Source organism: Misgurnus anguillicaudatus, chromosome 12 (assembly GCF_027580225.2).
Source record: "Misgurnus anguillicaudatus chromosome 12, ASM2758022v2, whole genome shotgun sequence".
NCBI classification, from domain to species: domain Eukaryota; kingdom Metazoa; phylum Chordata; class Actinopteri; order Cypriniformes; family Cobitidae; genus Misgurnus; species Misgurnus anguillicaudatus.
The window spans coordinates 38,225,049-38,241,731 of NC_073348.2; the positions used below are offsets into that span (position 1 = coordinate 38,225,049).

Sequence of the window (16,683 nt, forward strand, 5' to 3'; positions counted from 1 at the left end):
TTAGTGGATTGTATGGTGCTGGTGACAACACAGCGATATGACTGCAGTGATCATCTAACACTGTAATTCCAGACCCAGATCGGAATTCATCCCACCTGGGTTGGATTTTATTTCACTAGTAGATCCAAAAGTCTTTTCACAAGCAGTTTCCTTTTTTCTGAGTATCAAATACCAATGTGTTTCTCCAAAAATGGCTGCTTATTTGTCATTAAATACAGACAAAAGAACCTGTTCTTTGGAAACACGATACTGTTTGGATAACCAATAAATGTGTTGCAATGCGTAAGTAAAAGGTTTCAAACTTTCTGGGTGTAGTACTGTAAATACTTTCATTAAAGGGATAGTTCACCTATCAGCAGGAGAGAGTAAATAATTGATTATATATTAAGTCTATATGCACCTTGTAGTACTGGCCAGGGTTTCCTGGTCCTGCAGGATACTGGCCCATATTGGGTTGCTGGATGGGCATTCTGTGGGTTGGGTAAGATGGAGACGGCGCAGACCGCTGTGGCCCAGGACCGTACTGCATGGGCTGGCCTGGGTAAGGGCCCCCAGCACCCATCCCAGGACCATACTGCTGACCCGGAAATCCCTACATTCAAGGAAGAAAAAAGGACACATCATCAGGAATGTTCACACAAGTATCATATCTGTATGTATGTTAGATCTCATTACATTATGTAAAGTTTGGTTAACAGCAAGTTGTACAACTTACATCGGCGTTATAGGGGCGTTTCAGTCCCTGCGGGTGTCGTTGAGGAACCTGCTGGCCTCCCTGATACACCGGATGCTGGGGCAACCTCTGGCCCTGTTGCGCGTACATGGGTCCCATGGAAGGGGGTCTGGAGCCGACCATTCCTGAGGGGGCCATACCGGGTGGGCCACGGGGTCCGGAGTGTGACAGGAACTGGGTGTTGTAAGAGGAAGCGCCACCCATCTGCGGAGCAAAATAACACAGAGATCCACACCCATCAGACCCAGCGCTGAGTAACAATGGCTGGAGAAATGCCTGCTACCATGACTTATGGCTGACAAGCTCTGGGCATGAAAGGAAAACAGCAACTAGGTCACCACTGTAAACAATCAAGTCCCGTCTCGCCTGTGTGGCTGGGATGTCTCAATGTGAAATCTGCTGGAAATATTTTTTGCGTGCAATAATTAAAGCCGTGTTTTTGGAACCAGGGCTCTTTTATCTGTGTTTGACCAGCAGGGGGCGAATTGAGCACAAGAAAAGAAAGGTTACTTTGTGTCAAAAAAGAGAAAATAATTGTTCACTTATTAAGAAACAAACAGAGCCCGAGCACCATTTGGATTAACAACAACAAAAGACACGAGGGATATAAATCGAGCGGCACAATTCATCACTACCTCTGCGTTTATACCAAATAAATGTTTTAAAGTAACAAAGGTCAACTGTGTACACAAACAAGCATGTTTCCTTACAGGCCCGTAGTTCATCTCCTGGTTTTGCTTCTCCTGTATAGCGGCAACTGTTGCTGTGGCAGTGGCCGTTGCGGTGGCAGCGGCTGCAGCCACGGCAGCGGCGGCGGCCGCCTGGGTGAAGTCTGTGGACTGGCGTACTCCGTGTGGCGGCATCCCGAGGGAACCCCCTCCGTTATTGGGGTAGCTGAAGAGAGACAAGACAAACATCTTATGAATTAAGTGCGTAAAGTCACGTTAACATCGCATCCCATTTGTATCACAAAAAAGATTAACAGCTCTGCTGAGTAACGTGACCCGAGGTGGCGTGGCGTGTTTGCAAAACGTGGCGTAAATGGAGCTGATTATTCACGTTGTCGTGACAGCAGTGTTGTTAGAGTGGTCTGCCGAGCCAAGGGGGGACGTTGAGTGCTCCGACTCAGTGATTCAAAAGATTTATTGCGATGCAAATTGATCTTAAGGGACGCCTGTGTGTGTTTGCGTGAGTCAGAGCAGGGGTGGGTCTATGCAGCGAGCGCATCCTCCACAGCGGTGACGTCTGCCAGCTCCCCGACGTCACAGAGCTCCCACGAGGAGTCTAAACACAGCCACGCCATCGCACAGGAATATTTGCTTCTCTTTCTAAGTGTTTCTCACCTGCCCCCGTATCCAGGCCCTGCTGGGTATCCCCCGCTGGGCCGCCCATACATGCCCTGCTGCATGTAGCCCTTGTTGGGCTCTGGGTAGCCCTGCTGGCTCATAAACTGAGAGGAGTTCATGCCCGGGCTGTTGCCAGGCATCATGTGACCACCGCCTGAGTTTCCGCCTGGACCCATGGGAGCACCAAAAACCTGTGGAGAACAAGAGGAATTTTTATACTTCAAACTAAAGGAAGAAGTGATCTGGTTTGTAGGAAGTGGGAGGTTAAGCAGATTTCTTCTTCTATTATTGAGAGGTTTACTATAGTTGGTATACTCAAAAATGGATCGTTTTGTCTTATTCCTAAATACAATTTCTATCAGAGTCTAGCCATTTATAAAAGATAATCAAATAAAGTATTGGGGGTTTCACACTAGCACTTTTGGTGCGCACACCGATTCGTTTTACATCAGAGTTCGTTTTTTTGATGACATGAACTTCATTCTCCGAAATATTTTGCACATTTGTGAACCACTCCTGAGTCCGCCTGAAAGGGTGCTCTAGGGTAGGCTGGGTGGACTGCGTCACGGTTTGCTGCTGATATGAACAATCATACTAAATCGCTGAAGTGAACCAGTATTAAAGGGACAGTTCACCCAAAAATGAAATAATGTCATTAATGACTCACCCTCATGTCGTTCCAAACTCGTAAGACCTCCGTTCATCTTCGGAACACAGTTTAAGATGTTTTATATTTAGTCCGAGAGCTTGTTGACCCTTCATTGAAAATCTACATACGGTATACTGTCCATGTCCAGAAAGATAATAAAAACATCATCAAAGTAGTCCATGTGACATCAGTGGGTCAGTTTGAATGTGTTGAAGCATCAAAAATACATTTTGGTCCAACAACAAGAAAAACCACAATTTATTCAGCATTGTCTTCTCTTCCGCGTCTGTTGTGAAGCACATGCGTGAGACTAAAGTCATGTGACTGCAGTGATGCAGATGAACGCACAAAAAAAACCCAGCTGGGGCGCACCAGATAACACGTCAGCCGCGTCATGAGAAGAGAAGACAATGCTGTATAAAGTCGTAATTTTTGGACCAAAATGTATTTTCTATGCTTCAACACATTCAAACTAACCCACTGATGTCACATGGACTACTTTGATGATGTTTTTATTACCTTTATGGACCGTATACCGTACCCAGATTTTCAACGACGGGTCAACAAGGTCCCGGACCAAATATAAAACACCCCAAACTGTGCTCCGAAGATGAACAGAGGCCCCACAAGCCCAAAACGACACGAGGGTGAGCCATCAACTACATCATTTTCATCTTTGGGTGAACTATCCCTTTCAATGACGCGCATAAGCGCAAAAGTATAGCATCCCTTCTTATAATTTTCATTTGCCTCTGCAAACTTTGGCAGACAGCCTACTTTCTTTAGTACATTTTAAGTGCTTTTGCAGTAGACAGATGCAAGTTGGTTTCTATATTTTTTGTTTGATAAAAAAACTAAAGGTTCAAATAAAAAACAAAAGTGATACGAACAACTGGTATCACCTACACATACTCTGTAACTGAGACAATCCAATATGTGACCCTGATCTTTTCTTGGCGATTTACTTTTTTCTACATAAAACTCCTACTTAACATAAAAGAACATTCTGTGAAAATAAAAAAACTTAAATAATACGTTTTAGCTTCCAAGAACACTTTCTGTGTTGTCTGCACTAAGGTTAACACACCGGTGGTTGTTTCATGGTCAATCTTACCTGGCTGGGTGAAGGATTGGTTACCCCCCACACTGTGGTTACCACAGAGAGGGAGCCGGCAGGCTGATTGGGGCCTTGCTGCCAGGGGACAGAATCATATGGGTATGAGGCGTCACTGTGTGGCGAGAAACACAGACATCAGGGTTATTACTGTTCTTGAGTGCTTTCTCTGAGAAACTGGGCAGACAGACAGCTTTAATTCACTTCTTACTGATCCGCTATGCATTACCAGGAGCCGGATCCAGACGATATTGCATTTATGTCTTTCGTCCTGGTATGAAACCAGCATATGGTGTGAAGTGTGAGCAAAAACGAGCGAATCTTTGTGTGACTTCAGACGTGTCACAGCCACATGCTCTGGAGGTACTCGGCACAATGTTACCATGGCGACTCCTCAGTCACTTAGAGACAGGAAAGAGTAGCGATGCCAAGGAAGGGGGGGGGTAAGTGTATGTGTGTACCTACTGTTTTCTGTGTAACTGGATCAAACCAGATCAAACCTCAATAATCTGTCTCCGTTTTTCCATAATTAGCCAAACTACATCATACACTGATTTGAACGGGACAACATGGACCAGAGTCAGGGCAGACGCCATGATTAATTTGACGTGAATGAAAATGAGGTTTCGAGGGGTTGAGAAAATTAAGAGTGTACATCTATTGCATATCTATCACAGGCTTGTTTTAATTACCTCAAATTAAATATGGCATCTAGGTCCATAGAGGAGCTAAATATCTGTGAATAGACACCTCATGGATAAAATGTGTGACATCTATTTTAAGATTAAGTAACATAATACATTTCTAGACCAAGTTATTATTTTTCATTCACCAGCCATAATACTGCATAATATTATACACACATTATGGCTTATGGCTTGTTAATTATTTTGTCACTCAGGTGTGACAATTTAACAGGATTATTATCATTAACTAAAACTATTAAAAACAAGTCTGTTAATTATAATAAAATAAAGATCTTGATATTGGTTAAAAACTAAATGAAATTAGACGAAAAAAGAATGAAACTAAAATTTGTTACAAAACTAAACAAAATTAAACGAAAAATGAATTAAACGAAAAATAGTTTAAAAAAGCGAAATAAAACTATACAAAAAATAAAAGAAAGGTCTTGATATCGGTTAAAAATGAAATGAAATTAGACGAAAAAAGAATGAAACTAAAATTTGTTACAAAACTAAACGAAAAAATGAATTAAACGAAAAATTGTTTAAAAAAAGCAAAATGAAATTAGGCGAAAACAAATTAAACAAAAATGTGTGACAAAACTAAACAAAATTAAACAAAAAAAGAAAAGAAATGAAATTAGACGAAAAATAAAATAAAGGTCTTGATATTGGTTAAAAAATAAAATGAAATTAGATGAAAAATGCATTAAACGAAAATTTGTTACAAAACTAAACGAAATTAAACAAAAAAATTGTTAAAAAAGCTAAATGAAATTAGATGAAAAATAAAATAAAGGTCTTGATATTGGTTAAAAAAATGAAATTAGATGAAAAATGCATTAAAAAAAGTTTGTTTAATAAAACTAAACTAAGTTAGACAAAAAATTATTTAAACAAAATTTTTTACTAAAAGTGTAAACAAAATTTGACAAAAAACTATTAAAAGATAATTAGAAATGTTGCCTTGGCAATAAATAATTTAAATTGATGCACCAGAATTAATAACTAGAAATAAAAACTAAAATTAAACAAACTTTTTAATAATAATAACAATTTTAATAATAATAAATAAGTAATTTGACAAAAGGGCTTAACAAAATACAAAAAATTAAACTAAAATGACTAAAAACCTAACGATAAAAGCTAATTCAAAACAAAACTACAATATAATTAAAATAATGGGGGAAAATTTAACTTGAACACTGAACTGGAACACTTCAGGTGAATTCCCAACTTATTCAACCAGCATTGACTTAATAGTATACTGAAAATTAAACTTGAGAGGATTTATCGAATGATAACTGGCTTTGAAGAGACTCTCACCCTGACTGACCCAAGACACCTCAACCCCACAGCCACATAAAAGCCTCCTCTCTCTTAAGCTCTCAAAGAAAGTCGAGCTCCCTCGCCCGACACATTTTCACCTCAACCTGCAGCAAAGTACCTGCTGGCCCGCGGCCCACTGGATATTAAGGTTCCAACAAAGACTCAAAGTGAGCGTCTCGCGGCCGGTCATAACGCTGCAGAATCAAATAAGCAAAGTGAACTATCTGTGGCTTAAGAGGCATTCCAAAGGAGGCAGAGGTTGCTCTTAACTTCCTCTGCAGGAAAACCACCAAATACCCCCCTTCTCTCTTAAACAGGAAACTGTGGTTCCAGAGCCAAATTCACCAACAGCCAATCAGCAGCTGAGGGACAGAGCAGCCAATCAAAATGAAAAAGCAATGCTCAGGCAGACTATGGGCTTGTTAAATGATAGGAGAGGTGTGGGCGCGGGGATTCAGTTTGGGGCCTAATGCATGCACCGCCGCGGGCGATTTATCTTTGGCAAACTGCAGTGAGGGCGATACGCTAACTTCCACTTTTTGTCTACGCATTCAGACCGTTTGCTTCTCCAACGCCTCTGAAGCAAAATAATTCCCTTTATTTACTCGGATATCTGTGAAAAGTCTGTCAAGTACACCTACAGAAAGAATGCTGCACGCAGCTCACTAAATATTTAAAACAACAAATTACCCTGCAAGCCCAAAATCTGCCTTTAAGTATCTGGAGTAACTGGATTGTGTGTTTTTTAAGGCGGTAACATTACCTGTTTTCAAGATTTACAAGGAAGTGTTTGCAGAAGGTTAGGAAATAATTAACTTTTACACTTGAACATCTAAACATCATTGCTCTCGTTACAAATCAACAACATTATCTACAGTGAAAGCATTCCATGCATAGTTATTAAACAATTTAAACATTCAAGTTATTTAAATATATTATGTATATATGGCTTGTTCCAATAGTCAAAACTATTGTGTATTAACGATCGTCAGACATATTGCCAATAGTGGGCTTTAATGATGATAGTTGGCGATAGTCATTAAAATGCATACTGTGTGCTTTTCCAAGTATGAGATGGGATTAATGGCATCAGTTTTTTTTAAAGTTTGCAGTTGTGACAGTGTTGCCTTTAGAGTAAATCAGCTTCTTTTTTGTCCAATTATCAAGTGGCTTGTCATAAATGAGTATAAAATTAACAAATAACTAAGTAAACTATTGCCCCGGCGCCCGATACTATCGTGTATTGGCGATCTTACAGGCTGAAGATTGGACGATCTCAAAATGGGACATATCACCCAACATTAATATATATAGATATAGATATATAGATAGATATAGATATAGCCTGACCTAAAAAAAGCCTACTTGAGGTGTAAATTGGACAATTCAGTACGATGCGATACAATAACGATTTTTCTCCGCCGGTGATTGCGATTTTATTTCTCTTTTTTGCTGATACATCAAACGCTTCTTCAAAGCAAACTCGATTCGATTCATTTATTTATATTACATTACGTGCCTAGTTGAGCAGTTACATTTTTACTTACAAATGCAACCAAAATATAACATGAACATTTAATAAAACTCCTTGAAAATGGCACAATCTCTGTCCCAACTAGAACATTTACAACAACAAACTAATAAAAAATACACTTTTTAAATAAAGAAAAATGAATAACGAGGGGCAAAATGTCACATAAAATCAAGCTGATGATGAAAACAGTCAAAGTTTTTCAGTATTTTTTGCCAAAATTTGCAATAGTGACAATCACAGAGGTAGTTGTTGAAAAAAATTATTAAATTGAAAAATCTATTAATATAAAAAATATAAAAGGTGTTAAACTTAAGCATTTTATCTGTCACAAAACGTCTTTGATCTAACAGTCAAACAAGTCCTGCAGTGGTCTCTTTTGAGAATTTTTTTCTTAAAAAACACAGCGTTTGGACAATATCACGTGCCATATCTGTCTCTTTCACTGTGTTTTTGCTGCTACAACCGCTTTGTTGCTACATCACATTTACTTGCTGATGCTAGCAGACAAAAAATAAACAAAAATGCACGCTTTGACAAAAATGCATAGATGGACGTTACGTCAAGAAACGGACGTGGAGTGTCAAAATAAAGGTATCTTATATAGATATTTTAATTTGTGGCATCGATGCATCGGATCCTTAGAAATAAAATCGATGTATCATAACACCCCTAAAACCTTTAATGTAACATCAATAACTTTTTTGCTATTCAACAAATTATACTAAAAATGTTTTTGGGTACCTTATACAGAATCTAATACTTATTGTGCTTGTCTGATAGGTATTGTTGTGTAAACGTATTACAAGTTAATCTCATCAAGATACGACTGCTGAACACAAACGATCATTGCTTCCCGAGGCTACAGAGTAAAATATGCAAATAAAACAACAACAACGATCAAAACATGAGGAGTAGGGTTTAAACTGTAAGGCGCAGCACATAGGGAAGCAGGTGTCAGTTCAAGGGGGTTAAGAGTTCACAATGTCGTTGAAGAGGAAACATTGAGAAGTTAAACTGAGAAGACTGACCTGTGTGGCGTTGGAGGCAGGGCAGGTTTCATGGAGTTGATGGGGTTCATCGGAGGAATCTAGGGGTCTACGAGGTACCCCAAATCTCCTCAACCTAGCAGGCAGTCTGGAGAAATAAAGAGACAAAAAGAGACGTCAGAATGACAGCACTAAACCAGAGCGAAAGTTATTTTTCTCAATGACTCACAGAGGTGATCGTTGGCGCCATCAGCTGTAGTGACTTTAGCCAATTTCATTCGGAGAGCTCATGGATGGCTGCAGTTCAGCCCGGAGGCACGAGGGGTTAATCAACAACTGACTGCGCCAGCACATCTTTCTCCGTTTTGATAGGGTGGGTTTTGCAATCGTTTCGGCGAGACCCTCCACCAATCAGAGTTTAAAAAAGCAGGCAGCGGAGCACACAAAGAAGTGAGATTTGACAGCATGTGGCATCTCTCGGGCTGCTGCGCCGCAGTCACAGTGCAAGAGTCTGGGAAACACTGCAGTATCAAAGACAAAAGCGTGCGCTTAAAAATAGAGCCTCCGCTCCAACCTGCGCATTTAACGTGTCGGACAACTGTAACACTGCAGGATTATTGCGCTCTGCATTGACAGGAGAAGCCGGGAAGGGAGGGAGACGGCTATTTATAGTTCTTTGATTTAAAAATGAAAAAGCGGAGGTTCTCATGGCCACCGCTTAGAGATCCCAACCCTCTGCGGAGATCGGCCACCTTAATTCTTTGCATGTGATTGTACACGTTAATAACGACAACAAGACCCCATCGCCCCACCCCACCGTCTCTCCGTCTGTCTCCGCTCTCAAGGGTGAAGCTCGATTAGCACACATGCTAATTTGCCGCCAACATCAGTAGCTGTCAACCCCCCCACACACTCCCTCTCTGCATCCATTTTCTTCTCCATCCTTACAGATTTAGGTCATACACCCCACAGCTTGAAAAGAAAGGTGGATGAACGCTGTTGGAGGAAGAGTAACTCAGACGAGTGACAGAATTGATCAGAGAGATGTTCACCTACAGGGATAATGAGAGGCTAGAACAGAGGATGAGAAAGGGGAGAGGGGTGGCAGAGACAAAATGAGATCCTCCATTGTCGTGTTTTGATAACCACTTGGCTGAAGCAGGCTTAGCAATATTTACATGCTCGCATGGCCATTTTTGTTAGCAATTACACCAGCAGCCCATGTAGAGACATTTATGAAACGCCTGTCTGAATTCCACCTCTTTGTGGTGCTGTACTGAATGTGTAAAAGGTGCATGACATATTGGCGATTCAAAGCAGATCGATGTTGCTAATTAAATCCTATTAAAGCTTTGTGTTTCCATTTTAATATTGCACTAAACCATATTAAAATGTTTTGCGTTACAAATTAACTTTGCTAGGTTTTTGTTTAAAAAAGCAAATACGGAGAAATCTTTGCATGGGTAGATTTTTGCATATGTACTTATTCAGTGATTAAAAGAATTATTATTAATCTTTATTATTATAGCAATATTACTAATCTACAACTAGTGATGCACCGATGTATCGGCCGATTTTTGATGAATTTGAAACCATCGGCATATCGGCAATAGCATGAGAAAGGCCGATACCTATTGTTTATTAATTAACTGCATAAAGAAATCCATTATATGTAAAAAAAGAGTTAATGTTGTTTATCAAATAAATGCTGAATAGCAAAAACCACCTTTGAAGGTTGTCATGCTGCCTTATTATATTTGTTTTAGCTTAATTTGTGCCTCTCTTATTATGTTGGTCAGTTGAATGTTAATTAGATCCAATCCATGTTCAGTAAAAATAATTTGATGCAGAAATAAACTAGTTAATAGACCAACTGTATAATATTGTATACAAGCGTTTAATATCGGTATCGGCCAGAAGTTGTCTGTTTAAATCGGCATCGGCCCAAACAAATCCTATCGGTGCATCCCTATCTACAACCTTATAAATCTTGGTAAAACAAGTGGCACCTGTCCATGCAAAACTCACTGGCATAATACTAATGTACAGTGGATGATTGTTTAAGCATTGCTCTGCAGTTAAGCAATTGGCAATAGCCTGAGCAAACACCACTAAGAATTATTAGGCATCATTTTTATACCAGTGCAAATGCATTACCTTACAGCACTCTAGCTTAACTAACAGCCGACATTAATGATGTTTAATTAGCCCAATGCCGCTTAGCACACCCCTGTAATCATTAAGCCCTCATACAGGAACAATCCTTCAATAATGGAGCATCTATTCAAACAGTGGATGACAGTAATCCATCCTTTCTGGAAACACAATATGGCAGAGCTCTCCTGCAACCCTGTGCACAACACATACACTTCAAAACATAATAGACTGGACACCTGTGACAGATTGATATTGGCCAAGTCAATTAATCTGATAATATGTGATTGAATGATTGGATATTAAATGGCTACTATGAAAAATGAACTTTTACAAAGTGTTTGGTCAAAAAAAAACACTCCTTTCAATCCCAATTAAAACAAAGCAGTCTTATTAGACATGCTGTTTTGATTCTCTTATCAATGTGACGTCACACTGATGAAGCCCCGCCCACGGCCACTGATTGACAGTCTTGGATTACCATAGTTTTCCAGAGACACTCACAACTTTGTCTTTAGCATTGTAACAACAACATTACACAATGTTGGGGCGTACATCTCGACTGTATTGCCACAGTTGGTGTTATGTTGAGATTGGCCTGTTTTCCAGCGGTCTTTTGCATGCACAAGGTTTACATAAGATGGAGAAAACAATTGTGTTTGAGGCTCACGATATGTCATTACAAAAGATTTTGGACTATCGTCTCTATCAAGGTTATGCCCCCCATGTCACGTGCGCGTGGTCACGAAAACGTAATGTTTGTACACGTATTTAAGCACCGCAGTTTAAAAAGAAGTTATTTAAGCCATTAAAACACAAACAACAGTGCTATTTGCGCGTGCTGTTTTTGTGTGAGAGTAGCGCGCAAGTCGCGCATCCGCTGCTCATTACGCTTGTGAGCATTTTTGCTGCTTTATTTGCCTTAAATACACATATGCGTAAAAATTCCCATCTTTGCAAGTATCCTCATGAACACGACCATTTAGGCTTAAGAGAAAGTAAACAGCTGAAAGAGAAACGCATGTGTAACATTATATTGGATCCGGACTTTGGTCTTAAAGGGGAAGTTACCTAATTTTGCTCCTGTCTGTCACATGTTTTTGTGAAAATATCTCACTGCTCTTGACCAAATCACTTTTCTACCTTTATTAAGATATATAATATAAATTATTATTTATTAGCATTCTTTCATCAGTGTCTATCTTCAGTGAGCTTGAATTTTGTTTATTTTTACCTTCTTTTTCATGCAAAAAAACTCTACTGTGATGCATATCGTTATCATGATATAAAAATGAATCCTATCGTGAAATAATATTTTTGGTCATATCACCCACCCCTAGTCATTACCATGTACAGAACTCTTGTTATTCATCTATGCATAGTTAAATACAGTTTTCCATTCTATGGCACCTTTAACTGAAAGCACCTACTGTCTCTTTTGGCGTGCATTTTTGCTCCCATCCAAATAGGGGCATTTTGGACATGCTATAATAAATGATCTAAGGGGTATTTGAGGTGAAACTTCAGACACATTACACCTGAGAATAATATTAAATCTTATAAAATGAACATGATATAGGTGACCTTTAAGTACAATAAGTGTTAATTAAATTATATCTAATCTGTATACAAATAATTTATCATCATCATCTATACATCAATGGTTGGTTACTCTGCTCTAAACAAATGCAATTGGGCACTGTAATAATCATTGTGTACATAACAACAACAACAACACACACACGTGGCAAACCTAACCACAAGACAAGGTTGGTTGGCAACAAGGTTTTGTCAAACATTCAGCAAGGTCTCCACATTAAAGACACACAGACACACACAAAGTCTTATTTTTGTGCTATGAAAAAAGTCTCTACATTAGCGTCTTCAACTATTGCTTTCCCTTCACTGTGTGACGGATAACAGCACAAACAGTTCTTGCCCTGGAATGAACAGAACACACTGTTCTTTACTGCCGGGCTTCATATAACCCCCTCCTCTTCTTTTCCTCTAGATCCACCCCTGGCCTACAGTGACCCGTTCCTGCTGGGCTTCCCTCCCTTTCTTTAATTCCTCCAACACGCGAACCATCTTTCCTTTTTCTATACCCACCAATTCACATACAAACTTTCTCTAACCCGCTCTGCTCTCTTACGGGCCACACGCTTTTAGGTTTTTCCACCTGAACTGCAGCACCCATCGTACAGGACGGTTCGATCCGGTCCGGAACAGAGGGGCAAGACAGCATTGCAGGGCACTGAGTTGTTAAAGGTACAAAAAAGCCAATCAGCACACAAAAGCTTGCAGGCTTTTGGTTTCTGATAGGCCAGAGAAATGGCAATGTGTCAGCGGTCTTGAAACGAAGTGCGGATTCAGCTCTCTGCAGGGACTGCATTTTCTGTGGACAAAACATTTTGGAGACGTGAACGCATCTTGAAGAGGCGACTGAGCAACGAGGATTATCAGCCTGAACGTGTAATTTTATCAGCATCAAACAGATGTGTAATCGGTGAGAAGTTCGACAATATAACAGTGGCGAATCAAACCTGCTTGCCTTGTAAGCGTTAAAATAAGAGTGAAATTGTCAAATGTATTTTGCTGTTTTGTGTGGCAACTTCGGTGGCATCGAACAGTGGTTCTCAAACTTTTTAGACGTGTGGCCCCCATTATGTACAGTTTAATTACTCAGAATTTATAATAAAAAAAATGTATTTGTACATTTTTATAAAATTTCCTCTTGGCACCATCTCGCAGCCCCCAGTTTGAGAAAAACTGGTGTATAAATCGCCTACTGCAGCTTTTACCATTTTTTTTACCATTTTTTATATCCGTCACTGTAAGATTTAAAGGATTAGTCCATTTTCTTAAAAAAATTTCAGACAATTTACTCACCACCATGCCACCCAAAATGCCGACGTCCCCCCCCGTTCAGTCGAGAAGAAATTATGTAATATTTTTTTGAGAAAACACTCCAGGATTTTTCTCATTGTAATGGACTTTAATGGACCCCAACACTTAACAGTTCCAATGCAGTCCAAAACTGCAGCCCCAAAGGACCCCAAACGACCCCAAACGAGGCATAAGGGTCTTAACTAGGGAAACGATTGTCATTTTTGACAAGAAAAACAAAAAATATGCACCCCCAAACCACAACTTCTCCTCCTCCTCCGGCTGTGTGACGAGCCAGCGCTACCTCATGTAATTGTGTAATGACATTGAAAGGTCACGTGTTACATATATGAAACGCACATTTGCGGACCATTTTAAACAATAAACTGACACAAATGGCGCTTTTCCATTGCATAGCACCCCACGGTTTAGTTTAGTTTGGGTCGGGTCAGCACACCTCACTTTGGCGTGGTTAGCTTTTCCATTGAGTTTAGTATCACTTTGCAGGGGGAGGGATTATAGGCGTGTCGTTATATTTGCGCTGCCTACAGCTGTGACATCATACAAGTGAGAGGAGAGCGTCGTTGTATTCCCATACGTTTATTTATTTCTCAGTCCGCTACAAAATTTAAATTGGCCACCACAAATAGATGTTTGCACATCGCGTTTATCACAACCTTTGTATCACACACTGATACACTGTTCTGTTCAAACACCCGAGGCGTCAGCCGACGGCGCTCCGCTGAGCCTCACTGAAGTTGCATTTAAGCATATGATGCTGACGTGCTCGTCGCGAATGTTCCGCCACAAACTGAAAGTCTGGAAAAAACTGTTATGGTGTCGCTGATTCTCAACATGTGGATGTTTTTCATCGCTAAAAGGGAGTTTGGGAACTTATAGCAGAGCACAGATGACAATATGTAAGCTAGCACTAAAGGTAAAGCTAACAGAATGACGCTGTTAGTGACGTTTCTTTCAGACCAATCAGTGATCTACTGTGTTTTGGCGTCACGTTTGGTATCAGCTCGGGTCGCTTGGAACCCCAACCGAGGTGGTACGAAAAAAGTATCGGGTACCACGTACTGCACCTAATGGAAAAGCTCCCAAAAGTAAGCTGATCCAACCCCAACAAAACCAAACCGTGGGGTACTATGCAATGGAAAAGCGCCATACGACATTAATTAGTATCACACCTGAAGTCTTGACGTGATGGCGTATTACGTGAGGTCGCACTGACTGGAAGACGACGAGAAGTTGTGGTTTAAAAGTGCATATTTATTATTTTTCTTGACAAAAATGACAGTCATTTCGCTAGATGCCTCGTTTGAGATCATGTAGAGTCATTTGAAACTGCAATTTTAAACTGCATTAAAACTGTTAAGTGTTGGGGTCCATTAAAATGAAAAAATCCTGGAGTGTTTTTCTAAAAAAAAAAGAAAAAGCAATTTCTTCTCGACTTAAAGAAAGACATCAACATTTTGGATGACATGGTGGTGAGTAAATTATCTGGATTTTTTTAAGAAAATGGACTAATCCTTTAACAAATCTTTGCATCATCTGCAAAACTCAATCGTAATGCTGTCGAAGCAAATAAGTAAATCGTTTCCAACAGAAAATGACATTTAAGATATTTGCCTTGACCAAGAGCCAATATTCAAGAATTGCAAGGGACTTGCATGTCCAAAAATCCACGATTCGTTAGCCTGCCAAATGGGGGAGCACCTTGGGTCACATGGTTAGGCCACCCTTCCCCCATGTAGCCCGAGCCAAAGTAGAGAAGCCGCTGCCAAAAGAGAGCAAGAAAGAGGCTGGGGGCTGGGGAAGGGGACAGAGGATTAGGAACCACAGGAAGGCTGGGCCTGATAACACATTCCTACACACATGTGCGCACAAACACGCACACACTCGCAGCTCCCCGGCTAAAAGTGTCTCAAACACCAGCTACGTCGCTGCAGCGAAGAATGCGGGGTTGAAACTGTTTGCTGGAAATCACTGTGAATAGGAGACAGTAAGACACGACACTAAACACGCCTACAGATTCTCACTTGTGAAGAACACAGATCAGATCTTACCTAAAACCACAACTTGGCACTTTGCCTCGTAGCTGAATAAATATTAGCTGGTTAACACCGAAGTGAATTAAACGCTTTAAAGGATCTGTTTGGTGCTTATTAAAAGTGCACAAACGCTGCTTGACGCCGTAAAGTGTTGTGACTTGTCAATTGAAGCTGGAGTGCTGGGTCAGTTTGAAGTGCAGATAAATTGACAATGCATTTAAAGTGTCGTCCTCAGGGCACTAAACATCTACCTAGAGAAAATAAAACGTACACTGGAGACAAAAATGCAAATATGATTCCTTGTAGAGATAGGGGGGTGTCGGAGAGTAACGTGAAGTCTATTGCATTCTTCTAAACTTCGTTAATAATCTCACTTCCCCTTTAGGCCTTGGTGCAAATCCTGACGCAGGTTCAGTACGACGCAAAGACTCGACATGGAAAAATATGCAAATGTAACTTGAATCCCGGTGTTGGTAGATAGATATAGACGAGTTGTTTTTGGGAGAGGGAAGCGTGTTGGCCCTGTATAGCCGTGAGGTGATAATGGTAATGGTGCCGGAGTTTGCGTGTAACGGATGACACACTGTATGTCCGTTTTATTTGTCCAGGGCATTGTCTGGTGTCATCTGAATTTCTTAAATACGCAGAGGATTTGAATGTGCACTCAAAAGCCAGTCTAACACCTTTTTTGAATAAATTAATCAGCAAACAGAAAGTAAGTGCAACAAGTTCATTCTGGTATTCACCTACGAGCAGGCAAAACCAGAAGTAGGCGAATCGTCCGTTTCTGAACACTCAACTTATCCGATTATTCTGAGTCAAATGCTGAAGCATTTCAAGAGTCTGCTAAAAAGGAAAAAGAAGTAATTTCTAATCAAATATTTACAAAGTACAGAGAATTAAAGCTAGCTTACCAACGCTAGTCTAAATTTCATAAAGTCACTACTATGACATCGCCACCATGGAACGTAAGTAGCATCTATGTTTCGTAAGACATCTGCGAGCAGTTTGTACATTTGTTTGTGTCTAGCGGATCGGCAGGGCGCCGGGCCAGACCAAGAACCTAGCAGGAATGGAACACCCGTATTTTCAACTCGACAGATTTAGTGGTGCAGTCAGGGGTCTCCCCAGGTCAAGTTGTGTACCACTCCTCAACTATCTCCCTTCTTTGTGCACACTTCGCACTGCCAGCGAATCGTCCTGGAGAAT

General features: G+C 40.3%; 1 protein-coding gene across 4 annotated transcripts in view; it reads right to left on the reverse strand.

Annotated features, from left to right (window-relative positions):
* Window positions 1–16,683, reverse strand: part of zmiz2 (zinc finger, MIZ-type containing 2) — a 38,670-nt gene that overhangs the window by 9,290 nt on the left and 12,697 nt on the right. For 2 of the 4 annotated variants that reach the window (XM_073874552.1, XM_073874554.1), the window contains exons 2-7: window positions 8,420–8,525; window positions 3,843–3,957; window positions 2,077–2,270; window positions 1,444–1,627; window positions 716–937; window positions 401–592 (exon numbers count right to left, since the gene is read on the reverse strand). In XM_073874552.1, coding sequence (XP_073730653.1) covers window positions 401–592; window positions 716–937; window positions 1,444–1,627; window positions 2,077–2,270; window positions 3,843–3,957; window positions 8,420–8,469 — 957 coding nt within the window. In that variant the 5' untranslated portion in view covers window positions 8,470–8,525. Of the gene's footprint in view, window positions 1–400; window positions 593–715; window positions 938–1,443; window positions 1,628–2,076; window positions 2,271–3,842; window positions 3,958–8,419; window positions 8,526–8,606; window positions 8,899–16,683 lie in introns of all 4 variants that reach the window. The other 2 variants (XM_073874553.1, XM_073874555.1) reach the window with 2 other exon arrangements.